This window comes from Mastomys coucha, unplaced genomic scaffold (genome assembly GCF_008632895.1).
Source record: "Mastomys coucha isolate ucsf_1 unplaced genomic scaffold, UCSF_Mcou_1 pScaffold22, whole genome shotgun sequence".
NCBI classification, from domain to species: Eukaryota; Metazoa; Chordata; class Mammalia; order Rodentia; family Muridae; genus Mastomys; species Mastomys coucha.
The window spans coordinates 208,757,848-208,785,177 of record NW_022196905.1 but is presented as its reverse complement, the minus strand read 5'-3'; the positions used below and the strand labels follow the sequence as shown (position 1 = coordinate 208,785,177).

Genomic DNA, 27,330 nt, shown 5'->3' with positions numbered 1-27,330 from the left:
GATTTATTTATTTATTATATGTAAGTACACTGTGGCTGTTTTCAAACATCCCAGAAGAGGGAGTCAGATCTCATTATGGATGGTTGTGAGCCACCATGTGGTTGTTGGGATTTGAACTCAGGACCTTCGGAAGAGCAGTCAGTGCTCTTAACCGCTGAGCCATCTCTCCAGCCTCCACTTCACATCTCTTAATAGTCTCTATCAGGAAGCCTGCCCTTGGGCTACTGGGTAGCTTGAAGAACAGCAAATGCCTAAAACTCAGAAGTCTGTAGGCCACCTTGTCTCTTAGCTATTGTGTAGGCAAGTTCTACTCCGGGAACTCTACGTATATGCCCTTAATACTAATTGCTGGTGCTCTCTTGGCCCAGTTGCCATCTCTTAACTCATGGGCCTTTCTATCTCTGATTCACTTTCTGCCTCTTTTCGCTATGGGCTTCTTGCCTGTTGCCTTTTTTTATTATGTCATTCTCCATGGGTCACTAAGATGAGAGGATCTGCCTGTATACTGGGTTGTCTGGGACACTGGGGTGTTGTGTTTCAGTATCTAAGTGACCCAGCACATCTGGGCCTTTTCTCTTACATCAGCTTTGAGTGGTAGGGGTGACCCCAGAATTCTCAGGCAGTACCTACTCCACAATAAGCTTTCTGGGCTGGTGTGAGTACCAGTCATCGAGCCCCCCCCCCCCCCCCCCCCCCACTTTACTCTTTTAGGACAGTGTCCCGAGCTGACCTTAGACTGACAGTCCTTCTACCTCAGTCTCCCAGATGTTGGGGGTAATGTATGAGTGGTTATGTGGCTTCCTGTTTCTAATGGTAGGCCTCTGCCATTCCTGCTCAAATTGGGTCATATGTTGCTGGACTTACCTTCCTGGAGCTGCTGCTTTGTCAGCTACAGTGGCGGGTAACTAAAATATGCAGGGACACAGGGAGCCCACTGCTAAATCATTTTTTTAAGACTTTTATTTTATATTCGTAAGCATTTGCTTGTGTGTATATATGTACACTACAAGTGTGCCTAGCGCTCATGGAAGCCAACAGAGGGTGTCGGATCAGATCCCCTGGAACTGGAGGTGTACAGGTGATTGTTAGCTGAGTTCTCTGTTGCTTTTTTATTGGTACTGTTTTCTGGCCCTGTGCTCTGGAGGGAGTCCTGCCTCCTGTCCTGTGGAAGAACAGAGTGAAGAAGGGACTTGGATATATATAGAGCAGGTAGAAGCAAGAGTGAATGCTAACTAAGACTTTTACAAGGTTTGATTGATACCCCAGGTGTCTAGCAGGAGTAATACCAGAAGGTAGACTGTTGTAGCCTGTAAGACGGGTCTTTAGGGAAAGAATGGCAGGCCTGAAGGAGAAAGGGCACACAAAGCCGGTCTGCAGCTAAGGTTCAGGCAGGTACCATGGTGACATAGAAGGCTCTATACTCCCACAGAAGTTGGAGACAGTGAAGGTAGTTTCTGATGGCTGGAGAGACAGGAGACATCTTGGCAATTGTTGTGTGTTCATATTCTTAGATACCAAACGATGGGATGATGTGTGTGTGTGTGCGCGCGCGTGCTTAGTTCTACATTTGGAACATTTGGTAGGTTTGCACAGAAACTATGCTAATTAATCTCTTAGTGTTCTGGTTCTAGTATAAGTGCTGCCAAAGCAAGTATTTAACGTTGTTTTTTAGAGACAAGATTTGCAGTAGCCCAGTCTACCCTCACGATGTAGCTGAGGAGAGCCTTGAACTTATGATCTACTTCTACCTACAGAGTGCTGGGATGGCAAGCCCTATGTCACTACACCAGCATATAGCTCAGACTTTTTTATTTATTTATTTTATTTTATTTAAAGTCTCACTATGTAGCCGTGGCTGGCCTTGAACTTATGTAGATCTGCCTTCTTCTGCCTCCTTAGTGCTGGATTTAAAAGTGTGTGCCACAGTGTCTGGCAGTGGCTTGTATTTGGAAACACAGCTTTGATAGCCAGGGGGAAAGTCACCATGGGTCATGATATGTTGGGAAGACAAGACTTGTGAATCCACCCAGTGATCCAGTCCCTGGGGAAGAGAAACCTTTTATTGAAGCTGGAGAGATGGCCTTGACAGCTAAGAGCATTAGCTGCTCTTTCAGAGCACCTAGGGTAGGCAGCTCACATTTGCCTATAAATATAGCTCCAGGGATTCGATCGATGGCTCTAGGCAACTTTGGATTTATGGACTATGACTGTGGGTGTCTAATGTAGAAAATTTGAAAATAATTTTTCTTTTTATTAAAGGTGATTGTAATAAGCCTCTGAAATAACACATACATACCTGGTATTTTTATACTCCTTGGCTGGCTGATGGGATATGTCTCAATATACCCGTTAAGTTGAAAATTGTAGGGCTAGAGTTTAGCTCAGTGATAAAGTACTTGTCTAACAAGTGCAATGCACTGGGTTCAGTCCTCAGCTCTGAAAAGAAAAGTTGGAAGTTATGTAAGTCAGTTCACTTTGAATCCACCCAACAACATGGGGGATCCATCCCTGGGACTGTGGCTTTGCTTCCTGATTTTCTATTATAAAGCAGAAATCCTAAGGCATGGGACACCTCTGCTTAGTAATTCTCTTGGAACACTTGACCGCTGGGCCATTCTTCACTTCTGTACTCGCTGGTAGCTGTTAGAATGGAAACAAGAGTACAAGAAACCAGCGCTCACAGTTGGAAGGAGAATAGTAGCTGTGCTGATGGCTGTGTGTCTGCCCATCACAGGTGCTCTTTTACAGCCGCACTTCCTCATGAGTTTGCCCCGTGGGTGTGTGGACTATGTTCCTGCACACTGAGCAGAAGAAACCCTTTTGTTTTGGGGACCGTCTCTTTGTGGTCCTGGTTGTACTCAGATTCCTTGTAATCCTCCTGTTGCAACTTTTCTCTGGTGCTAGGATTATAGGTATGAGCCACTACACCTGATCCCAAAGAAATATTTTTAAAAGTAAGTTAGTTTATTTTTTTTTTAAAAAAAAATGATTTTATGTGTATGAGTGTATTCCTGGTGTGTATATAAGTGCACCCTGTGTATCCTAGTGTTAAAGGTCAGAAAGCAGCACTGGATCCCTGGAACTGTAGTTAGCTGTTCTGAGCCACCATGCCAGTGTTGGAAACTGAACCTAGTACTCTGCAAAAGCTATAAGCACTTGTAAATCGGTTGATCTATGTCTTCAGCCCCAAAGCTTAACTTTGTTTAGTATTTGTAAAACCCTCTTGTGTACTCCCATCGTGAACAACAGATCATTGAACCTTCACAGGCACTGACCAACCTGGACTGTTCTTATTGCTTTAGTTTTCCCCAATGTCCTTTTAATGCTCCAGGACCCCTTGTGTTTAGTCTTCAGCACAAGATAGTTTGCAGGTCTGCTGAGCAGATGTTCTGTTGCTGTCCCTCCACCAGGGTAGGTCATCTGTGGCTGTGGCAGGACTGGGGGCGGGGAGGGGGGGGCTGAACTGTCCGCAGACCTGTTGCAGCTAGGTGTTGGTTGTTTCTCACCTCGCCCTCTACATCTTTAGAAAGAAGCCCCTGCACTGCCTGTGCTAACGTGTAGGGTTCTGGCCACCTCCCCAAGGGTAGGCTGTCCACTCTAATTTCTTAGGATTCTCCTTCTGGGAGTTGAACCTGTTCTCCCTGAATGTTTGTGAACTCACATGTGTGTTGCTGGTGCCATTGGAATGTTACAACACTCATTTCTGCAGGCACAGAGGGACTCCAAATGCCCCACATTTGGCTTCCAACTCCACATAACCTACATTACTGGACTTTGCTCATCAGAGTCTACTTAATTTCAGGTCACAATCATCAGCAGGGATTTTTGTGATGTTATATGGTCTTTGTGTTGATCACTTTGAAGGAAGTATATAAAGTCTTTTTTTTTTTCCTTCTAGGAAAATGCATGTGTCCCACCATAGGACTACTTCACCTATCTGCCTCCCTTAGTCACAGAATATTGGAAAACACATTTCAGGACGCCAGTGGTGAATTGTCTTCTGTGCCACATAAGGAACCACTGAGCATCATAACTTTAGCCCCCACTTCCATACGCTGAGACATGTACTGCCTGACTTGTGTATAGCTGAGCACATCTTGAAGCTCAGATATCTAAAGGACATACTAAACAGCTGGACTGGCTCCTGGACTGGCTCCTTTTAGCTTTTCCCAGCATGCAGACCAATTTTATTATGCTGTTGAACAAGCTGGTCTCTTTTCTGGGAAGTATGATTACATACATTTGCTGCAGATCCAGCTTCTACTTTGCTGGGACATTTCACTGAATGATATTTCTCTGAGGGGAGTTGGCTTATCCATGGCAAGAGGAAGCTGGGTTAGTGCTACAGCCAGTGTCCTGGTTCTCACACTCTTGTGCTGTGGACTTCCCCCAATCAAAGTCACCCCAGTATTCTATTAGTTGTTGACTTCCTGTGGGATAACCTGCTATGGAACAAGTTCCTGTTTACTAAGGAAATATGAAGGCCACATCCCCGTCTTCACTGTCTCTTACCAGCTTGAGGGTACTGATGTGGATGTTGCCAGTGGTCCATGACTTAAGCTATCAAGATGAGCTCTAACTTGGCTACAAGTGAGACATGGTAACCTGTCAGAACTGACAGTGCATGGGACTACGTTTTCTCTGTTCTTTGCTCAGCAACTCTCAGGCGCCCCATCCTCCAGCATCTCATCTCCAGGGAGCCCACATCATCTGCAGGGCTTGGCTAAGTGACCCTGGGAAGTCACTCAGCCCTCCCGTGACTTGTGTCTTCCTTTGCACACTGGAAGAAATGGCACACTGTGGTTGGCATGGGTGGCCAGAATTCCTACTGAGGGCTTCTGCTGTGTTTCTGAGCCAAGCACACAGGACTTAGCTTTCCTAAGCTACCAACTGTTCTTGGATAGGTGACAGGCCTCTGAGCCTATTGGCATGCACACACATTGAGGTGCGCGCACGCGCGCGCGCGCAAACACACACACACATACACAGATACACACCAGCTTTTTTTTTATAACCCCCAGCTGCTCCTCTCTCTCCTTATCTAAAGGAAGTGGCAATGCAGACTGGGTACCACTTGGCCTTGCTGTTCTGTGATGGCAGTCTCACAGGCCACATGCTGCTTCTCCCTGTGTCTCACTATGCTGGAGCTCCAGAGCAGCATTCGGACATGAACTCTCCGGGGATGTGATGACATCACTTTCAGAAATCCCACCCCAGCTGCTTACCTCTGGTAGAAAGACAGAGCATGTTCTGCATCCTAGCTGATGGGGACTAGTGCCCACTTAGGTGCTGGGCATAGTGGTGTACACCTTTAATCCTAGCACTTGGGAGGTAGAAGCAGATGGATCTCTTGAGTTCCAGGCTAGCCTGGTCTAATAGCAAGTTCCAGGGCTATACAGAGAAATTCAGCTTAAAAAATGGGGCCTCTCAATAGGACTTTTTAGAAGTGTTTCTGGGTTTGACAGATAGAAGTGCTCTTAGCTTTGAATTAGAGGCACTGCAGATGGTGCCTGAAGCAGAGGTGCCCTCCAGTCTCCCAAGGACAACTTCTTTTCCTTCCCTTCCCTTCAGAAGTCCCCATCAGACTGATCTGGCAGCCCCAGGTAACACTTTTCAAAGACCTTTCATATCATCTGGGCATGAGCAAACTCACATGGACACCCACCCCACAAGAGTCTGCTGCCCTCTGATGTTTCCTCCTTTAGGGACATGTGACAAGAGTGGCAGTCCTGGCTGGCCTGTCTTGGGATATGTAGAGACAAACAGGTGCTGTAGAGCCTATCTGCTCCTTGTCAGCAGTTCTTGCTCAGCACCTATCACATGCCTCCCAGCTATAACCTGAAGGCCTCTGGCTGGAAAGCTAGGATGCAGAACATGCTTTCCCTTCGCTTCCCTCCCCTCCCCTCCTTTCCCCTCTTTTCTTTTTCCCCAAGAAGAGTTTCTTTGTAGAGTCCTGACTGTCCTGGAACTCACTCTGTAGAGCAGGCTGGCCTCGAATTCAGAAATCTTCCTTTCTCTGCCTCCAGAGAGCTGGGATTAAAGGTGTGTGCCACCACAGCCTGGCTAGGGACAACTTCTTTATCCTGCTGTTCTGGTCATCTAGGCTCAGCCTGCCCTATCTATAGACAGAAGGCTGCCTCTACTGCCAAGTGTGGGTTTGACACACTGCTACAAGCCTCTCCTGCCTGCCTCCTTGCTCCCTGCTTTGTCCCAATGAGTGTTCTGTCTGTGGAGGCAGTCTAAGGAAAGAGGCATAGGCCTAGTTTAATAATTGAAGCGGTGCTGGGCTATTGCTTCTCTGTTCAGTAGTTTTGCAGCTTAGCTGCTCCAATGTCAGCTGTCCTGGCTATGCTGGCTCCATCAGTCACATGCAGTGGCTGACAGTGTCCAAACCCATCTCTGTCTCCCCAAGAAAGAGAGCTTATCCCTACAACCATGTGGCCCAGAGCAGTTAGACTCCCCCTAGTGCCTGTGTTTCAGAACCTGTATGGAAGCTGCTGGACTGCTGTGACCTGGCCCAAGGAGTCAGCAGTGTGAAAGGATTCACCTTTCATGGTTTGGGTTTTTTTTGTTTGTTTGTTTGTTTTTAAAGATTTATTTATTATATGTAAGTACACTGTAGCTGTCTTCAGACACTCCAGAAGAGGGAGTCAGATCTCATTACGGGTGGTTGTGAGCCACCATGTGGTTGCTGGGATTTGAACTCATGACCTTCGGAAGAGCAGTTGGTGCTCTTACCCGCTGAGCCATCTCACCAGCCCATGGTTTGGTATTTAACAACTACCCACATGTGCAACCTGAATGGACAGGGCAGAGGTAGACCCCATTTTTTCACACCCTTTGCCAGCCTGTAAAGCTGAACAGGCATCTCCCCTAGACTGTATTAGAGCTCAGGAGTGCTTCCCTCTAATCCAGATCATCAAGGCTAGAGACGCTTGTGGAGTACTAACTCCGCCCCATGCCTTAGGCTCCTAGGTCTACGTGTCAGTCAGTATCTGTCAGGGCAGTCTGGTATTGTCCAACTTCTGTCTGTGGCCTCCAGGACACTGGAGAGGCAGCCACTATGGCCTGGTCGCAGAACACGTCAATCTCAAGAGTTTTCTTTGCACAGACAGCCCCATCTTGTCAAGGTGGAATAGGTCCTTTAGGGCCAGCAAAGCTGCCCCACTGTTTTGGGGAAGTAGAATTCCTACTCTGCTTAGTGCTGATACATCAGAGCCTTCAAAATCCTCAGAGAAGTAGGGAAAAAGATAGTGTCCCTCAGGAGGCAGAAGTCAGCATAACTTTGTGGAGCACTTTCAACAGCCTAAGTCACTAACGCACAGCTTTGTGGGTGCATCTTCTCTCCACAGGAAAGTGCTAATGCCTACAGGAGCATCACTATGGGGAGGGCCTCTAGCTTTGTGTAGAAGCCCCATGGCCTCTTCCAAGTCAGCTCTGTCATAGGTGAGTCCAGCTTCCCCAACCTCAAGGTTGGGGTGGTTGGACATACTTGTTCTAGAGCTGCATGGTCCTGACACTGAGGCACCGTGATCCTTCTGTGTGCCCTTACTGGGAGCTGAGGATGTTCCACACCTGTGTGAGAGGGATAGGCTCAGGGTGGGAAATCCCTTCTTGAGTTAAGAGACACACATGCTATGTAGACCAGGAAGTCAGGCCTTTTCCTGTCCCATTTGTTTTCACAGACATATACTAGGTGACAAAGGCAACATCTGAAAGCAGTCACTTTGGAAACTAAGGGGCTCTGCAGGTCTGGTATCCTCCTTTGGCTTATGTGCCATGGGGCTAATGAATGCCAACGTGGGCATTCCAAAGACCAGAGGTCCATTGAAGGGTGATGGAAACAGATCATGGCTGACCAGGGCTTGGTGGACAGACGTGGAAGTCAAGCTAGTCTGTTGTGGTGTAAGGTTTGAGTGCAGAAGAGTAGGTAGATAGGCCATGGTAGCCAAGCTAGCCCTGAGGAGGACTTGGTCCTCAGTGATATAGGTGTTCTTCCTCCTCTGGTGTGGGCTATCCCCGTGCAAGGAGGTTTAAGAGCTCAGCCTCTTCTCCAGGACACAGCACACATTCCTGGTAGACAGCTTTTGGTGCTGATGACTAACTAGACTGGCTTGCTTCCGGAGATTTTTATTGGTGATGTGAAGCTTCTTCATCACTGTGTTTCATGGTGTGTTCTCAACATAGGCAGTCAGGATAGGTTCACACAGCATCCAGAAAAATGCAGTTGTCCCTGCCGGCCTGGCCATGCTCCAGAGCTCTGCATGCCGCTCTCCATGCCCCACTTCATTTTATTCTCCTGCCTGTCTGTTTTATAAAAGGCTCCTTCTGAAATCGTGCCTGTGACTGACCCATGTGTTCTGGTTCCTAAGTTAAAAGCTGTCTAGAAAAGTACAGAGAATCTTGAAGGTACTTCTGTTAAAAGCTGAGCTTTGGAAAGCCTTTCAGTTTGGAAGGGAGAGGGGCTTGTGGTTTCCTCTGTTTGTAAGAGATGACCACAGGCGACTGGATGCCTGGAGGCTGCACAGAAAGGGGAAAGTGGAGCCTCCATTTTCTGACAGCACCTGAACCCTTACCTCTCTTCTCAAAATGAAGGCTGTGTGTCACAAACCGGTTAGAACTGCCCGTTGCCATGGTTTTCACGTTGGAAGGCACAGTTAAAGGGTCACATGACTAGGGAGGGAAATGCCTTTGTCACATGACTTTTTGGTGGCCTGATTAGCATAGAGGAAGTTCACTCCGTGCTGACTGCTGCTGGGATGCTGAGTGATACTGATAACAGTGACATCATCTCTGAAATTGATTAGTTGGGGCCCAAGATAGGGTCAGAGAGCACAGTGGTCAGAGCTTTCTTCCAAGGAAGCCTAAGCCCAGGATGGTCTCTGCCCCAGCAGTGCCCTCATCCCTTATGGAAATCTCAGACTTTATTAGACAACTCACCTCAGAAAGATAGAAAAGAGATAAACCCCACAGTTGAATGTCCTTCAGACTGCCCAGGAAGCCAGTCCTAGACTGTAACTCTGTCATAAGTGCCTCTTAGGCCTAGCCGTTCAGTCTTCTCGGGCACCCCCCAGGCCAGAACCATAGCCACAACACTGGGCTGCTCTGCTACACAGTATGCAGCTGATGGTGTGCACAGGCAGTGAGTGGGCCTGCAATAATCGAAGCTGTTGGATCCCCTTGTTAACCTGACCTTGGGTGAGGGCCCATGGGACTGTTTGAGGAGAGACAGACTTAGAGTGTGTCAAGAGACCTGAGGGAGATAGATGCCCAGGGTTTCTCTTTTAAACTGGTTAAAAAAAAAAAAAGATTTATTTGTTTTTTATTCATCTATTTGTGTACAGCAGTGCTTTGCCTGTATGTATGTCTCTGTGAGGGTGTCAGATGCCCTGGAACTGGAAAGTCAAAAACTTAGGAGTTGCCATGTGGGTGCTGAGAATTGAGCCCTGGTCCTCTGGAAGAGCAGCCAGTGCTTTTAACTGTGGAGCCATCTCACCAGCTCTCTCAAATTGTTTTTAAATGATGTTTGTTTGTTTTGTGTGCATTGTTGTTTTGCCTGGTTGTGTGTCTGCATGAGGCTGTCCAAGTCCCTGGAACTTAAGTTACAGTAGTGAGCTGTCATGTGGGTGCTGAGAATTGAACCTATGTTGTCTTAATCACAGAGCCATTTCTCCAGCCCCTCCAGGGTCCCTTTTAAATGACTGGTTTCTGGCCTGCTGAAGGCTGACATTCAAGAACCTCCAGGCTCTGTAGACTTCAGGCTTGGGCCTTCAGGCTGTGGCCAGTGTTCATGTGGGACTCAGGAAGCCAGCCAGCTGGCCGGTCAGCCTCTGTCCCTTATGCCTACTCTTCTTGAGAATACAGCTGGCAGGAACTGGTGGTGGGACCCAGAGGCTCTTCACCTCACTCTGCTCTAACTCCAGCCACAGGGACAGATCTACACTGTGACTTCCACCTAACTTTATCCTGTCTCCTGTGTCACAGTGCCACCTAGTGGACATATTCTGAGCTGCTTTTCCACAAGCAAGCTGGTCATAAGTGCAGGGTGCTGGGATACACACCCAGGGGCAGTTTGTAGCTTGTGCACTGTGGGCAGTACTTTTTCTAGGACTTACTGCCTCCCTCACCCCCTTCCTGTGTTCCAGCAACAGAGCACATTGGCTTTAAGGATTTAGAAGCAACAAATGTGTATGCCCTCTAATACCCTTCACAAAGAGGGAGGCCTCATTTTGGGGTGCTTCTGTGTGGGTTAACTGATGCAGGCTGTGTTTGGCCAACAACTTAGAGACTGGTCTTTAGCCAGTGTGGAAAGAGTGGTCAGTGTTGTGGACCTCTGGCATCTGACAGTGTGTGCAACTCCTGCTACAGCTGAGCTCCTAGGGAGACTGGCTGGCTGCTCACAGGCAAAAGTGAACTTCCTGCACACCGCAGGATGCTTGTTAGAAGGTTGGCAACAGGGGTGAGTGTTCCATGATGTAACTTCCTCTGAAAATTGAGTGTGCAGGGTTGAGCATGAAGTCAGTGAGGTAAAGGCCTATGCCTTTGCAGAGTGGTTCATTTGAGTTTGAAAACTTGTAGTCACTGCAGCTAATTGCCATGTGTGTCCTAGGTAGGATAGAGCAACAGGTGGCCCCAGGTCCCTTTGTGAGGTAGAGAGCAAAAGCTAATGGTACACCATTGTGCTGTTTGGTCTCTCTGGGGGCTGTATAGGACTGGGTTAAGGAAGGGGTGGGCTTCCCATTGGGTAGTTTCCAGTGTGAGCCCTTGGTTTTGGAGTACTCACATCCATCCTACCCAGCACTCGGGAGCTGAGATAGCAGATCCAGATCTGAAGCTCTGTTTCCTTGGGACAGAGCTCTGGGGTTGAGCAGCACTTTCTGGAGCATCCATGCTACACCTGAGTCCTCAAAGATGGAGCACACACCATCTGGTGTGCATGGCCCTGACGGTGTGATGGTGAAAGCCATGATACAGGTGGCAAGAGGAAGCACCTAGGGGCGATTGGGCATCTGGGGTAGGCTGGCAGTGCCTAGTCCTATGCACCTACTGCTCTGTTGTACTCCGGCCTGCCTGGTGCTCTACCCTGCTAAGCACCTATTTATCTCCATTTGACAGTGACATGAAGTCTGAGAAGAGACCTCCCTCGCCTGATGTGATTGTGCTCTCTGACAGTGAGCAGCCATCAAGCCCAAGGGTGAATGGCCTGAGCACAGTGGCCTTGAAAGACACCAGCACTGAGGCGCTCTTGGTGAGTCTTTGCAGAGCCTGTGCCTATGCCTGGAAGCCCAATCCCTCCACCTTGCAGAACTTCTGCTGAGGTTTTCCCCAATTTTGTGCTTTTGCTCTCATAGAAAAGCAGCCCAGAAGAGAGAGAGCGGATGATCAAGCAGCTAAAGGAGGAGTTGAGGCTAGAGGAAGCAAAACTGGTCTTGTTGAAGAAGCTGCGACAGAGTCAAATACAGAAGGAAGCCACTGCGCAGAAGGTACTTGTGCTCAGCCTATCCCAGAGCCTTAGAGAAGGTAGCCCAGGGCAAAGGCCCAACCCACAGGGTGTTGTGACATTGTATGGCATCAGGGAGCAAGCAGAAAGTAATTTGGGTGAGGGGGTGCGTGTATAACTTGACACACCAACTCCTGCTATCTTATAGCCTACAGCTTCCTCAGGGAGCACTGTGACCACCCCTCCCCCACTCGTGCGGGGTACCCAGAACATTCCTGCTGGCAAGACATCACTTCAGGTTAGTACACTCTTCGGCTTGTTGCCCAGCACCACCACTATGTATAGTCAGCTCCTGAGCAGCCCTTGTCCTCGGTCTTATAGAAGCACAGGATCAGAGCACAGGGGAAGCAGAGGCAGGTGGATGAAGCCAGCCAGTTGTTCTACAGAATTCCAGAACAGCTGGAGCTGTTACACAGAAAAACCCTGTCTTGGGGGGTGGGGGTGGGGCAAGAAAAACAAAACAAAATTAAAGAAAGCCCAGAGTTCCATCCCTAGTACCACATAAATTAGGATGTTGTCTTAAATTAAACCTCTCAACACTGGGGAGATAAAGGCTGAAGGAATTCTAAGAGGAAAGGAAAACTCATATAAACCTGGGCCTCGGTGTCTTTGACAGACCTCCTCCACTCGAATACCAGGCAGCATCATCCCACCACCACTGGTCCGAGGTGGGCAGCAGGTGTCTGCCAAACTGGGACCACAGGCCAGCTCTCAAGTAGTCATGCCACCACTTGTCAGGGGGGCCCAGGTGAGTAGGGGATGTGTGCTGTATGTATGCTGGGGTGGGGCCATGTGCTCACCCCTTCTGTGGCCTGCCAGGGTTGGTTTTGTTTGTCTCAGTGGCATTTCTTGTCCCGTTTCCTCCTAGCAGATTCACAACATCAGGCAGCATTCTTCTACAGGGCCACCACCCCTTCTCCTGGCCCCCCGTGCCTCAGTACCCAGCATGCAGATTCAGGGACAGAGGATCATCCAGCAGGGACTTATCCGTGTCGCCAATGTCCCCAACACCAGTCTGCTCGTCAACATCCCTCAGGTGAGGCCACAATCTAGGTGGGAGGTGGCATCAAGTCCTAAAAGGTCTCACAGTATCATTGTGTGTACTGATGATAGGCTGGAGAGGCCTTGCACCCCCTGAGAGTGGGGGTGGAGTTCTAGGTGCAGAAATCACAGAGTCTGGCGGTGGTGGCTCACACCTTTAATCTCAGCACTTGGGAGGCAGAGGCAGGTGGATTTCTGAGTTTGAGGCCAGCCTGGTCTACAGAATGAGTTCCAGGACAGCCAGGGCTACACAGAGAAACCCTGTCTTGGGGCGGGAGGCGGGAGGAATCACAAGGAGTTTAGCCTTTAGCAGTTAGGAAGCTTTTGAGAAAGTGGGGACTCCTTCAGGGTGTAGGCTTTGAGAAAAAACTGAGGCAAAGAATGGGAGACCACTAGAGGGACACTAGCGCCTTCTGAGGCAAGCCAGCCTTCAGAAAAGCCACCGCTGCAGCACTTCCCCCCAGCTCCTGCTGACTTGTTCGACTCCTCTGGGCAGGCTGGGAGGACAGCATGTCACAGATTCTCCTATAGCACAGTTAGCTATTCTTAGCCATGTGTCCCTCCACCTCTATACAGAGCCTCTGAGGTGGGGAGGAGGGTCTGTCCCCACCCCGGGGTAGCAAGATGAGAAGAAAAGGGCAGTTTTGTCTGACACATGAAATTACCCAGTCTGCAGGCCTTTTGCTGACGAGCTGAGTTCTTTCTTCCTTGTTTGTCACGTCCTACCCTCCTCAGCCCTCCTTAGATGAGGCAAAGCTAGACTTTGGACAGCTCTGACAAAGGGTGCTTGCCTGTGTTATGGTCCATCTCTAGTGCTCAAACAATGGCTGTCTCTGTCACCTCCTTAGAAGGGCGTGTGTCCCAGATGAAACAAAAGGCCTAGAGAATGGGCAACACCTCACAGCACCCGTGTTTCACCTGCTATGTATGCCACCAGGGAGCTCAGCTAGTGATGGAGCCAGGGCCCTGGCTAGTCACACGCTGGAGACCTGAGCTGGGTCCCTTGCTGAGTAAGGCCTTAGCATCCAGAGCCCCACAGAGTATCGTATTTTGGGGCATTCCAGGGAAAGAGTGTACAGTCCTCTTTGTATCTTCTGGAAATCATTGACAGTCCCCCACAACACCCTAGGAGTCCAGGCCACTGACATGGACAGCCTTGGTTTCAGGAATGCAGCAGTAGGGCGGCTAGAGACTACCCTAATGGGGATATGAAGCTGGTGTGGTGAGGAACAAACAAGAGCTGCATTTCCCTGTGGACCCGTAAACACTCAGAACTTCTAGAAGCAGCACTCTGGATATGGACCGCACTGCAGCTTCCCAGCTTGCTATTGCTGGACAACAGCAAGTTCTGACACCCTGTCATGGGTCAGGCTTCCTCTCCTGTTGCTCTGTAGCAGAGCACTGGCCCAGGGCAGGTCCAGTCCGGTCCATACCCTCATTCAATGTTGATATGCACAGGTACAGGGCTGTGGACAGCGAGTGCCACTACTGTGTCTTACCAGGCTGGGTGCACAGAACCTAAGTGGCCTGGCCATGTCCTGGGCTTGGCTTTATCTTTGTCCCTTTGTCCCTGTAGCCATGGACCTATGTAGGGACAGGCCACTTAGATTACTTTTTGAGACAGTGTTTTAACGATTTAGCCCAGGCTGGAACTCCAGATCTGCCTCCTCTTGCCTACTCAAGCTGGGATTAAAGGAGTGGACGGCCACATCCAACTCAGACTTTAATCCTGTAAGGATTCCAGTGTGCGTCTGGCATGGAGCCTGCCTTAGGTGGTGTTCTGAGCCTCACCTAGTTGTCTTCCACAGCCTACCGCAGCCTCCCTAAAGGGAACAACAGTTGCCTCTGCTCAGGCAAACTCCACTTCCACCAGTGTGGCTTCTGTGGTTTCATCTGCTGAGTCTCCAGCTAGTCGACAGGCTGCTGCCAAGCTAGCACTGCGCAAGCAGCTGGAGAAAACACTGCTGGAAATCCCCCCACCCAAACCCCCTGCTCCAGAGATGAACTTCTTGCCCAGTGCTGCCAATAATGAGTTCATCTACCTGGTCGGCCTGGAGGAAGTGGTGCAGAACCTGCTGGAGACGCAAGGTGAGTGGATGGCCTCACCTTGCACTGCAGTCTCTGGGGAGACCTATTCTAGAATTTCCACCAGTTCTGCTGTGAGGTTAGTTCCTGGTGAGGGTAGGGGTGAGGTAGAACATCTGCAGGAGACTGACCATTGCATGAGTGTGGGTTACATGAAAGCTTGGACCAGGTTTCTTTACTGTCACTGGGGGTGATGTGGATCTTAGGATCCCCATTGAAGCAGCACCAGAAGGGAAAGTATGTGTGGATGACCCCATTGGCACCCAGACACAGGCCGAGCATCTTGGTGTTGAGCTGGCAGGCTGGTTAGTGGTGGTCAGCCTCACCTCCTTCCTCAAGTGGCTGTGTCAGATACCAAGAGCAGAAAAGCATATGACTGGATCCAGAGAGTCTTGTTCCTAGTGCTCTGTCTTCTGACACGGTGTGAAGAGCAGTGTGTGCACATAGAAGGACTTCTGTTCACTCCAGAGTAAAAAGAGGAAAGTGTTGGTAGGAGCATGCACATCTCTGCCCGTTTGCCTCTTGGAGCTGGGTTGTTAAGTGTATGCTCTAGACTTCCAGAATCCCCCAGCCTCACACACTTGAGTTAGCACCTAGAGTGCTGGCAGCCCACACTCTCTGAGGTTTGCAAATCCCTCAGTAACTTTCCACAACACTCCTGAAGCACAGAGTTGCTAAACAACCCTGAGATGAGTAACCTCCATCTCTTGGGATTCCAGGAGAGACTTAAGTGTACTTTACTGGGAAGCCTGGGTGCTGGCATTCTGTAGTAGGGTGACACTGAGCAAAGAACTGCTGGAGAGGGATACCCACTTATGAAGAGCACCAAGTTGGTGCAAGTTCTGACACCCTGTGATGGGTCAGGCTTCCTCTCCTGTTGCTCTGTAGCAGAGCACTGGCCCAGGGCAGATCCAGTCAGGTCTATACCCTCATTCAATGTTGATGTGCACAGGTACAGGGCTGTGGACAGCGAGTGCCACGACTGTGTCTTACCTCTGGGGCCTCCCCAGAATCCTGTCTGCAAACTCCCTCAGTATGCATCTGTCCCTCTAGTCCCATCCATGCTGTGGCCTGCAGTGAGGCCCAGAGGACCTGTCAGCAACTCAATAATGCGGCTGCTCCTGGGGCCCAGGCCTACTGCCAGTGTTCTGATGAAGTTGCTTGTCTCCTGGCCTTGGCCATCCTCAGGGTTTGAGAGAGTGAGTGCCCACGTGCCCACAGGCTCTTCCTTGCAGGACAGCTGGCATCTTTGGCACAGGTGTTAGCTAGGATACCTGCCATGGCCGGTATCATAGGGTCTTTGAAGAGTCCCAGGAATGCTCAGCAGTCTGAAGTTATCCACTGTGGGAAGTGCCCACTCAACCACTGCCACAGTTGTTGGGAGTTACTTTGACAAAGGCATCCCATCTATTGCAGCGGGCAGGATTTCTGCCACTGCAGCTGCTGCCGTGTTCTCCCGGGAGCCATACATGTGCGTGCAGTGTAAGACAGACTTCACATGCCGCTGGCGAGAGAAGGGTGGAGCTGTCATGTGTGAGAACTGCATGACATCCAACCAAAAGAAGGCACTCAAGGTGGAGCACACCAGTCGCCTGAAGGCTGCCTTCGTGAAGGCCCTACAACAAGAGCAGGAGATGGAGCAGCGACTGCTGCAGCAGGGCGTGGGTACCGCCAGCATCAAGGCTGAGCCTGCAGCTCCACATCCCACGCTGAAGCAGGTGAGAGCTGAAGCCCTTGCCATCCCTAGATGGCAGGATGTTCCGGAGGCGTCCCCTTCCACCCACCCGCCTGGTGGTTAACTGCAGGCTAAATTGCACTTAATGCTGGCATTTGGCAGCTAAAACACTAATTTGCAGTTTCTTTAGATTTTGTAGCTTTCACCCCAGTGCACTGGCAAGTACTTCTGTGTAAAATGACTGACTGCTGAGAAACTTGCTGGGCGTTAGCAGGAGCACCCTGGCTAGCTGGAGGAGAGGAGTGGCTGTGAGGCCCTCTCCAGAGCCTGCTTGTCCTTACAAGTGCACTGGACCCACCCATCTTTTTTTCTTCCTTTTCTTTTTTTGAGACAGGGTCTCCCCATGTAGCTCCAGCTGTCCTGGAACTCACCATGTAGACCAGGCTGGCCTAGAACTCCCAGAGACCCTCTGCCTCTCGAGTGCTTGGATTAAGATGTCCACCACCCTGCCCTGTGCTGTTCCTTTTTGTCGTTTCTGTCTGCTCACACATTGTACCTCACCAAAAACATTTCCTAGCCCCCACCCCCAATCTGCAGTATCTGGAACCAGCGGGTGTTGGCACTGCTGTCATGGCCAGGCCTGATAGGGTACTATCAGCCAGTTTAGATTAGTGTCACAGACCTGGCTAACATACCTTTCAATCCCATTTGTGTAGGTCATAAAGCCCCGACGTAAGTTGGCGTTCCGCTCAGGAGAGGCCCGTGACTGGAATAACGGGTCCCCACTACAGGTCAGAACCCGGCCAGGGCCTCACCCGACTGCAGCCACAGCTCTTGATGTGCTCCTGCTCTTACATGCTCTCATGCAGCTCTCCTCCTTCTCCTCTTCACAGACCTCCCCTGACTATCTCCTCCTCTCCCTTTTCTCTATCCCCTAGTATAACTCACATGGCCGTTTTGACTTTGGACTCTTAAGGACCCAAGTGGGTGGGAAGAGGTCAGCCAGACAAGGAGAAGCTACTCGAAGTAACCTGCCTACCCCTGCCCACCATAAGCCTGGTTCTCTTTGACTTCTGTAGGCTTCCAGTCAGCTGTCCCGGGGCTCAGCCACAACACCTCGTGGTGTTCTGCACACTTTCAGCCAGTCACCCAAACTGCAGAATGCAGCCTCAGCTACGGCCCTGGTTAGCAGGACTGGCAGACATTCCGAGAGAGTAGTGGGCACCGGCAAGGGCACCGCCTCCAACTGGAAAAAGACGCCTCTGAGCACAGGTACACCTCTGCCCCTGTGGGGCCCCACTGCCACTAGGCCACCTTTCCTTGTTTGTGAGACGCAGTCTGACATACACATAAGTTTCCCAACAGCCTCCTCCTCACTCTTAATAAGGGTATTATCAAAAGTAGTACAGAGGGCCTACAATCCGGTACCCTTCCTGAGGGCACAGCCTCTTGTTCCCATCCTGAGGCAAGTGACACTTTCCCTCCAGTAGAAGGGCTTGGCTCACGACTTCCTTTTAGCCTGTCTCACCCACCTCAACCCTTTCTAGCAGTTGGTGGTGCTTTGCTGCCCTGCCCTAGAGGTTAGTGATGCCAGCTGCCAGCCTTCTCCCTATGCAGACCAGAGCAGAACCATGAACCCAGAGAAGGGTGGGCTGAGCTGTGTGTTATTGGAGCATAGAAATCCCTGCAGGGGCTCTTAGCCCCCAACTCTAGTATCCCATGGCCCACTTTGTTGGGCTCAGCATTCCTTGCAGCCTGTAAGAAGGACAGCTGGCAGTGAGAGTTGAGCCAGGAAAGCCTCAGCAGGCAGTGTGGTGGGAGCGGTGCATGGGGGACTGGGCAACCTGACATATTCACAACACAGCCAGGAACTAGTGGGTTTGCCTGATCTGGACGTGATGGCACTTGTCTGTAGTTCATGGAAGAGAGCAGTCACAGTGAAACTCACATGTTGTCCCTGCTACTTGGGAAGCTGAGCCAGGAGGATCACTTTAGCCCAAGAGTTTGAGACAAGCCTGGGCAATGTAGGAGTTGCTGTTTAATTAGAGAGAGGAGTTCAAGCTAGAGCTAAGTGTTCAAGTATTTGCTTGTGGGTATAAGACCCTGGGATCCAGCCCAGCACTTGGGAAGCAGAGGCAGGCAGATCTGATAGGAGGACAGCCTGGCCTCTGTAGTAGTGGGTCTCAAAATCCAAGCAGAGGGCTAGAGAGGCTTAGTGGTTAAGAGCACACAGGGTAGTCTGCAGACCTGTTTGATTCCTAACACCTACATTGGGTGGCTCACAACAGCCTATAACTGCAGTTTCAGGGGATCCAACCTTCAATACTGGCTTAGATGGTACCTACACACACACCATACATACACATGATTAAAAATAAACAATCTTAAGTAGAGCAAGGTGGCATTCCATAGTCCCAGGTACTAGGAATCTTAAGGCTAGTATAGTAGTTTGAGGCCAGCCTAGCCAGCACATATGTATGTGCCCTCACCTCACATTCATATGCTATCAGATACGAGGGAGGATTTCTTTTCATGGTTCCACTATTCCATGAAGCTCCATTGTATTAATGCAAAAGCCCTTGTTTGAGTTTACTGATCTCTTAGAACTGAGCCCAACCACTGATCCATACTTAGGTCACCTCAGTGGGATCTGGGATTGATGGCACTGTGGAGGTTCTGTGGGTCATGGTCCTGCTCACAAGTCCACTGAGTATGTGCTGAGACGGGAGTCTCGGCTGTACCCATCCAGGGCCTGCCCAACATTGTGCTCTGTTGCAGGTGGGACCCTTGCGTTTGTCAGCCCAAGCTTGGCAGTACACAAGACCTCCTCGGCTGTGGACCGACAGCGAGAATACCTCCTGGACATGATTCCTCCACGCTCCATCCCCCAATCAGCCACATGGAAATAGTGGGAGCCGGCCCAGCCGAGGACAGGCCCTCTTCTCTCCCGAGGCCCTGGTCTAGGACACGCAGACTGCCCTCCTAGCAAGTTGCCTGAGACAGCTCAGGCCTTGGCTGTTGCCTTGCTGTGGCCAGGAGAGTGTGCCACCACGGTGCCCAGGATCAGAACCAGGGACCTTCCCAATGGGCCTTCTCTTTCCTTTTTGCCTTTAGTTTGCCCGACACCAGCAGAAACTCGGACCTTGGGGCCAGCTCTGCCTGGCCAGTGTGGGTGGGAGCTTACCCTGGACACTGTGACACACCCGGACCAGGCTGGCACCGGGGGCTCCCGAAGTTGAGCCGGGGCTTGTTTTCTTTTGGCTTTTCCCATCTTAGCTCCCCAGTCTCTGCCTCTTCATGGCCATCTATAGGTTGAAGTTTGGGTTTTATTGGGGTTATTTTTGTTTTTGTTGTTTTTTTATAATCACCTCATAATGATGATGGAATTAAAAGTGAACTGCATAGACCCAGAGTCACTGTTGTACACAGTGCAGTCTGGCAGGCTCTAACCCCAGAGGATGCTCAGAGTGGCAGCACCAGAGATGGCAGGTGCCACCCTGGCTCTAGTCGTCGTCTGTTGCTGCTCACTGTAGCCCCTGGCTTCCACACTTAGCAGAATGAATCGCAGCCCAGATTCTGTCTGACATCCAGAGGCTCCAGAGGGATGCTGGGTCCACTGTGCTGGAGCCAGGGCTGATTGCTGGGTTACTTTTTGTGGTTTATTTTATTAAAAATTTCTGTCCTTTTTCTCTTTTCATGGACACAATCTCAAGATGCCCATGCCTGCTAAGAGACATCCAGGTAGGGCCCAGCCAGAACCCATAGGTCTGGAGTCAGCAGGGCTTACTCCCTCTCAATCCACAGGGACGACTGAAAGGGCCAAGTCTACTTTTGTTCTGTTTTGTTTCCTTCTCCTCCCCACCCCACCCCACCCTCCCCACTCTTTTAACAATTGGTTCCATGGTGAAAGGCAGAAGCAGCTGTGTGTCCAGCACGCACGGGGTGGCCTTCTGCTCATGTGATTGGTCGCCGTCGTTTCCCTCATCTAGCCCTGGTTTCCCTTGACACAATACAGTTAGGGACTTTAATTTAAACCCTTGTTCTGCAGACAACCGCCCTCTGCAGACTCGCCCCTGCCTCCTCCTAATAAAGGCTCATTTAACTCCGTGCTCACCTGTGTGGTAATCCTCCATCTTTAGAAATCATTTGGACATGTGGAAGTTGTGAGTTTTGGAAAACACTTTTGTTGTGATACCCAAGTTGCTCAGTGCTTTTGAGTATGTCACTTCCCAGGGTGGATTTGGGGGAATTACCAGAAATTGACTTTTTTAAAAGGGGGGTTTTTACACCAAAAAAAATATGAAAATATATGCAAGCATTTTTAGTCCTTGAGTATTTTTGTGCCTGGCAAGTCAGTTCCTGTTATCTACCCTTCCTGAGTGGCTGGGTCTCTGGACAGTGACATAGGCCAAAGTCTTCTGGCTCCTTGGAACAGCAGCACTAGGTGGCCTCTCTCAGCTAGAAGTCCCCACTCCTATGTAGTCACTGATCAGACCAAGCCACCTGGAACTGGATGAAGACCTCCACTTGAGTTGACGGTATGACCAAGAGGGCTCTGTTGTCCTGGTGGATTTGTGACCTCTCTGCCCCTCCACACTTCCAAGTCTGGTGACTTCACCCATCCACCTGTCATCTAACCCTTGTGGGCCCAGTTTATGCACCTCACAAGGGACAGAACTCCTGGCTGTGGATGACAAGCTGTGGTGAAGGTCTCTCTAAGGAGGGCTAGAGTGAGGTGCCTTAGCTTACTTACCTTACTTGAAAGTGCTGCCTGTTCCTCTGCACCACACTAGCCTAAGCAGCAAGCCCACAAGATGATATGACTGGGGACTGAAGGACCAGGTATTTAGGGTACAAAGCTGCCACCCCCACCAAAGCTGGCTTTATCCCTATCCTGAATGGACTGAATCCTGGGCTCCTTGAAACCCCCTAGAGATAGATTAGCCTCTGCTTCATGAGTGCTGGGATTAATGGCTTGCACCTCCACACCTAGCTTAAACATTTAAAAAAAAAATTAAATGTGGTTGGCGTGGTAACTTTTCTGTTTATACTTGGGAGGTGAAGATGGAGGTGATGGTTCCTACTTCATTGATTTCCCAGAGGCAAACACAAACATCAGTGGCTCTGGTCAAGGTTACAGGCAACTCCCATTTCTTCTACTTATTGCTGGGGACAGGTTTGAAGGGACCAAGCATAAGACATCTGTATCTGTTGAACCAGACCTTTGCCAGACGTGTGACCTAGGGTTGTTGGGACAGTGGTCCTGTGAACAGCCTCCAGACCTGACTGCCCTCTTCCCATCACCTCAGGGAAGCCAAAGCCTGCCCCAGGCGGTAGTGAGGGTTGTAAGTGCTGGCTGTAACACACCTCCATGCCACTGAGTCTCAGCATGAATGCTGTTTAGGGGAAGGGTGGTCCTCGCCATTCTGAATCATGTCAACCTGAAGACCTTGGATTGCTTCCAAAAAGTGGTCAGTTTTTTAATACTCAATGTGTAACAGTTACACTAGTGCAGGGTATGGGGATTGGGGCAGTTGCCACTTGTATTTATTGTGACTGAACCTTTGACAATACATGTTTTTTAAAAGTGTGCCACCAAATTGGAGTAGATGTTCCAATAAATGAGCTGAAATTGGTAGCCACTGTTTCATGGGGAAATCTGAAACCCTGAGGGACAATAAAGAAATGGACCAAATGTCAGCTGTATTGTTTAATTTCTTTGGGCCCCAGTGTTTTTTCCCAGCTTTGAGTGCCCTTTCTTACATGGGGGAGTAAAAGGTGGGGTGCACATGCCTTTTAAACATGGCATCCTTCCACTCTGAGCTCTGTTGCATCCTATTTGACTTCAACAGGCAAGGCCTTGGTTCAGGTGAGAATCCCAATTGAATTCTGCCCAGTTGAGGCCAGATGGGCCTCTACTGGAGTGGTTTCCTTCCCACCACCCTGTGGGGCTTTGTTGTTGGAATGTTCCCAGCAGAGACAGCTGTGGGCTCATTCCACAATCGGGTCTGCATCCACTTGAGAGTCTCAGTTTCACCTTTGATTTTGTTTTGAGGCAGGATGTAGCCCAGGCTCCTTGTGAGCTGATCTTCCTACCTCCACCTCCCAAGTGCAGGGATGACAGGCATCCAGCACCATTGGAAATACTTAAAAGAAGCTGGTGACTGGAGAGATGTCTTAGTGACTAAAAGTGCTGGCTGCTCTTCCAGAGGACACGGGATTTGTTCCTAGCACCAACAGTACCTCACAACCATCTGTAACTCCAGTCTCAGGAAATTTGATACTTGCTCTGGCCTCCACAGGCTCTGTACACACACAGTGCACAGACATATATGCAAACAAGACACTCATACATGTAATAAAATTAAGCGAGGCCTGATGATACACCACCTTTAACCCAGCACTCAGGAAGCAGAGGTATGAGAGTTCAAGGCTAACCTAATCTACAAAATGAGTTCCAAAGCAGGGCTACATAAAGGTTCTGTCTCAGTCAAAAAACAATGTGTGTGGGTATCTTGTCTGCATGTGTCAGCACCACCTGAGACACCCTCAGCACACACTGCCATGGGGTTAGGGAATGGGGGGTGAATACTGACTGAGTCATGTTTGTCATCCCAACACCCAGAGAGCTGAAGCCCAAAGCTGGCGATTTCTAAACCATTCAGAGCTGTGAAACAGTGTTGTGTTCAGCAAGTGCCTCCCCTTAGCCTGGCTGACCTGGAATTCCACAGTCCTGCTCCTCTGCCCCTCCAATGCTGTGATGATAGTTGCACCCAACTATGTGTGTAGTGCCACATTTCTCTTTTTGTTTTGTTTTGTTTTGTTTTTTGTTTTTTCGAGACAGAGCTTCTCTGTGTAGTCCTGGCTGTCCTGGAAAACTCTGTAGACCAGGCTGGCCTCGAACTCAGAAATCCGCCTGCCTCTGCCTCCCAAGTGCTGGGATTAAAGGAGTGTGCCACCACTGCCTGGCTACTCCTGCCTTTTTAAGATTTTAATTTTTATTTGTGTGCATAGGTCTGTGTCTGTGTAAATGTATGTTAAGTGTGTATGGTGCTTGTGGAGACAAAAGAGGGTGACACATTCCCTGGAGCTGGAGTGAGAGGCTATTATGAACTGTTCAACATGGGAGTTGGGACTGAATTCAGGCCTTCTGGAAAAAATGAGAGTTTTCTTTAGTGAACTATTTCTGTGTGTGTATGTGTGTCTCTCTGTCTCTGTCACACACACACACACACCCTGCACACATTTTAATTCTATTGTTGAGACAGCATATTACATGTAACCCTGGCAGGGCTGGAGCCAGTGGTTGCTCCCTGCAGTCTCTCCTCACCTCTGCAAGGCACAGAGCCAGTGGAGGTTTGTCCTGCTCCGTGATGCATCCACACTGATGCCCAGAACACAGCACTTCTGAGCATTTCTCCAGGACTGCCCTTGTGAGTCAGGCAGTCTCAGTGGCCCCAGGGCCAGCTATAGGCTATGGGCTCGAGCAGCCTGAGAAACAGGAATTGTTAGTTCTGTTCGCTGTGACCTGCTACCCCTGAAGTAAACCTCACCACGTGCATGAGTGGGTGGGGGGCCCTGTGTAATGGCTGGCACTCACTTTTAATCCCAGCACTCAGGAGGCAGAAGCATGTGGATCTCTCTGAGTTTGGAACCAGCCTGGTCTACATAGTGAGTCCCAGGATAGCCAGAGCTATATAGTCTTGAAAACAAAACAAAACCAACCAACCAACCAACCAGCCCACCAACAAAAACCCATAGACAGACAGACAGATAGAAAAGTGGGTAGCTGGTCTTGGTGTATACCTGGAATCTCACTATCCAAGAGCAGAGACAAGAGGATTGCCCCACTTTTTCTATTTGGGTTACACATAGTGAGTAGTCCAGTCTGGCCATGCCTACATAGCAAAACCCTGTCTCAACAAATCTGGGGCTGTGGCTCAGTGGTACAACCCACGCCTGGAATGCCCCAGTGAGGGGCTGGGGCTTGCTCAGAGAGATCACCTGCTTAGTGACAATAAGATTCTAGATTCCACCCCCAACACTAGAGGAGGGGCAATGGGAAGTGGGTGGTGTAGTCAACTTATATGAAAATAAGAATTCACTGAGTGTGCAGAAATCTCAAGACAATATAGAAATATAGACCCTACTGAGCCACACCCTTCCCCAGGCCCAAGGATGGTGTCTTGTCCCTATTTTTCAGGTGCTGAGTACAAAGCACAGCCCATATCCGCTGGCTCCCTCTGTTCTCTGGGTAGTGGGGGTCTTTCTTGACTCTGGCATACTCCAGCTAGCCTCAGAGTTTAGGCCCCGCCCCTCTTGTAGCCTCAGTTTCCCCATCTGCCAATGAGGCAGTTTAGGGCCCAGCATGAGAAAGTTTTCACATTCAACCTCCAGGGCACCAGAACTCTGTGGAGTAGAGGGGAGCTGGGGCTGAGCCCAGCAAAACCCACAAGCAGGCATCCAGCCCCTCAGATTATGTGGGCCTCATACATGTTCAGACAGTCACTGTCACTGAACTGTAAAATTACAGGCAAGACTCCCAGCTGCCTCCTTCAGGGTCCCCTTTGGAGTACTACGATAGCGCCCCTGCATTTTCTCATTCCTTTTCTATTCCAGCCTCAGGAACTTCACCAGCATCACTGTTGTGTGCCATTTTAGATGGTTTGGGCCCAGCCCCAAACAGCTTGAGTCTGCCCCTGGATACCACTGCCCACAGGCATTCCTCACAACTTACAATTATCTCCACATCTCGGCTCTTCTTTTACTTGGCATTGCACTTGCATCCTTGTTGAAGCCCCATCTCAAAGTCCCAAGACCTGTTTCAAGACATGCAGAACTGGGCTGCACGCCTTGGGAAGCGGAGGAACTTGGAATCCAAGTTCCAAGCCAGCCTAGTCTGCATAGTGCGACATCTGGAGTAACCACGCCTTGATCTAACATTGACACACAAAATCGCCGTCACCGCCACCACTACCACCACCACCAAATCAAGCAGATCACCAGTAGCTGGGTCTGTTATTTCCCTGTAAACTTTTCTCATAAGGAAAAGAGCCATCACCCAGGTCTCCCAGCTTCAAGCGACCTGAGCACAAAACCACCCGTCTCTGCACAACTGACACCTATGTGGGTTCAGTCCCCACATCTGCAAATGCTGTTCCAGCCAACAGGCAGTCCCAATGATCCCAATTTAAGCCGCACCAGATCCCGGGGATGACTATAGAACTAGGAATTTATGCCGGGCAGTGGTGGCACACGCCTTTAATCCCAGCACTTGGGAGGCAGAGGCCAGGCGCTATTTCTGAGTTCGAGGCCAGCCTGGTCTACAGAGTGAGTTCCAGGACAGCCAGGGCTACACAGAGAAACCCTGTCTCGGAAAAAAAAAAAAAAGAACTAGGAATTTATCCAGTTTAGGGACGTGAAGAATCGGGATTCGAATCTTCCCTACTCCCATTTTTAGGTCTAAAGGTAGAATTTCCATATACATGCCTTTCTCTTAAGTTGCCGAAAGCTCCCCACCCCCTGCTCAGTGACAAGGTTCCACCGCTCAAGCCATTTGCGAGGAAGAGCGAATTTATTGCAGGTTCCAACCTGGAACTCGGCGTGCACAGCCAGCCCGCAGTTTCTCCGCACCGCGGCGACCCACTGTGCAACCGCTCATTCCGCGCAGGCGCAATGCTTCTCTCTCTTCTCTTTGCGCCCCTCCCGGGGCCTTCTCGCCAGAAATCGAGGATGCGCATGCGCTCTCCAGCAATCGGGTTGTGCAGGAGGAATCAGAATCCAACAGCCGGCCTCGGTGGGCCGCCGCCGTGAGGGAAGGGGAAGGGACAGGGCGCGTGCGCAGTGACGCGCGGCGACTTCGCGGGTTTCGCGAACCTCGTCCTTCGCGCGTGCGCCGCCCTGGCTCTGTGCCTGGTGCGGCGGGAACAGCGAGAACCCCGGCTCCTAGCCGGAGTCCCCGGCCCGCAGCCAGCCATTGCGCGCCACCTGGCCCGCCGAGGGCCGGGCGGACGGGCTGAACTGTAGCAGCTCGGCGATCAAGGACTTGCATCGTTCCGACAGTTCGAGGCCGTCAGGGTAGAGCACGCCGCGCTTCTGGCGCCGGGGAAGGCCAGCAATGTCCGAGTCGTCGAAGGGCATGCACCCGGTGACCATGACGTAGAGCACAACGCCCAGGCTCCACACGTCGTATTTCTTGGGGTCGTAGGGGATGCCCAGAAGCACCTCGGGTGACGCATACGCGGCCGAGCCGCAGTAGGTGGTGCTTAAGTCCGGGTAGCCGTGCGCCTGACGGCCGAAACCGAAATCCGTGAGCTTGACGCGGCGCTCGTCGGGGCTGAGCAGCACGTTTTCGCACTTGAGGTCGCGGTGCACCAGGTGGTGGTCGTGCAGGTAGCGCACGGCGCCCGCGATCTGCGAGAAGAGTTCGCGCGCCTGCGACCCCGGGATGCGCCCGTTGCGCTGCACGGCCTGCAGCAGGTCGGTGGCTGCTGCCTCCATCACGATGTACAGCTTCCCATTGCACACTTCGATGAACTCGAAGACGTGTACGATGTGCGGGTGCCGTACCCCCCGCAGGATGGACAGCTCTCGAGGCAGGAACTTGTTGACAAAGTCCGGAGGCGCTCGCCGGCGGTCCACCACTTTGATGGCCACCGTCCCTTTATACTTCTTGGAGGTGGCCACCTTCACCTTGGAGTAGCTGCCCTCACCTATCGTGCGGCCCAGCTTATAGCCAAGTTCGCTCAGGAGTTTGTCGCCCGACATGGTGGCGCCCGGGGCGCGCGGGGAGCAGGAGGCGGCTGCTGTCGGGGGGCGGCCGGACTCCAATCTCGGGCCTAACCCATGGTGCTTGGCACCTGCACCCCCGTGCCCCCATGTGCCCACTCCCAAGGTCCTACCACCGCGATGACTTTTATTGCCCGGGTAACAATTTCTGCCTTGTGAAGTGACTGCGGGCGTCACTCGGCCTTGGGGTGGGGACCCCTCCCTCCCCCGCCCCGCGGGGCTCCCTAAACCCTTCTCGGGC

The 27,330-nt window shown here is 50.8% G+C and overlaps 2 protein-coding genes across 14 annotated transcripts in view; one reads left to right on the top strand and one right to left on the bottom strand.

Moving 5' to 3' along the window:
* Gatad2a (GATA zinc finger domain containing 2A) overlaps positions 1 to 21,987 on the top strand; it is a 90,203-nt gene extending 68,216 nt beyond the window's left edge. For 10 of the 13 annotated variants that reach the window (XM_031340049.1, XM_031340055.1, XM_031340053.1 and 7 more), the window contains 10 exons: positions 11,116 to 11,248; positions 11,352 to 11,483; positions 11,649 to 11,738; positions 12,117 to 12,248; positions 12,369 to 12,536; positions 14,350 to 14,629; positions 16,043 to 16,344; positions 17,018 to 17,092; positions 17,381 to 17,573; positions 19,080 to 21,987. In XM_031340049.1, the coding sequence (XP_031195909.1) occupies positions 11,116 to 11,248; positions 11,352 to 11,483; positions 11,649 to 11,738; positions 12,117 to 12,248; positions 12,369 to 12,536; positions 14,350 to 14,629; positions 16,043 to 16,344; positions 17,018 to 17,092; positions 17,381 to 17,573; positions 19,080 to 19,210 (1,636 nt within the window). In that variant the 3' untranslated portion in view covers positions 19,211 to 21,987. The remainder of the gene's footprint in view (positions 1 to 11,115; positions 11,249 to 11,351; positions 11,484 to 11,648; positions 11,739 to 12,116; positions 12,249 to 12,368; positions 12,537 to 14,349; positions 14,630 to 16,042; positions 16,345 to 17,017; positions 17,093 to 17,380; positions 17,574 to 19,079) is intronic. The other 3 variants (XM_031340058.1, XM_031340047.1, XM_031340048.1) reach the window with 2 other exon arrangements.
* A 3,866-nt stretch (positions 21,988 to 25,853) lies between these two features.
* Tssk6 (testis specific serine kinase 6) lies at positions 25,854 to 27,242 on the bottom strand. The gene has a single exon (XM_031340043.1). It carries the CDS (start codon positions 27,066 to 27,068, stop codon positions 26,247 to 26,249), a length of 822 nt encoding a protein of 273 aa, XP_031195903.1. The 5' UTR covers positions 27,069 to 27,242; the 3' UTR covers positions 25,854 to 26,246.
* Positions 27,243 to 27,330: the final 88 nt, after the last annotated feature.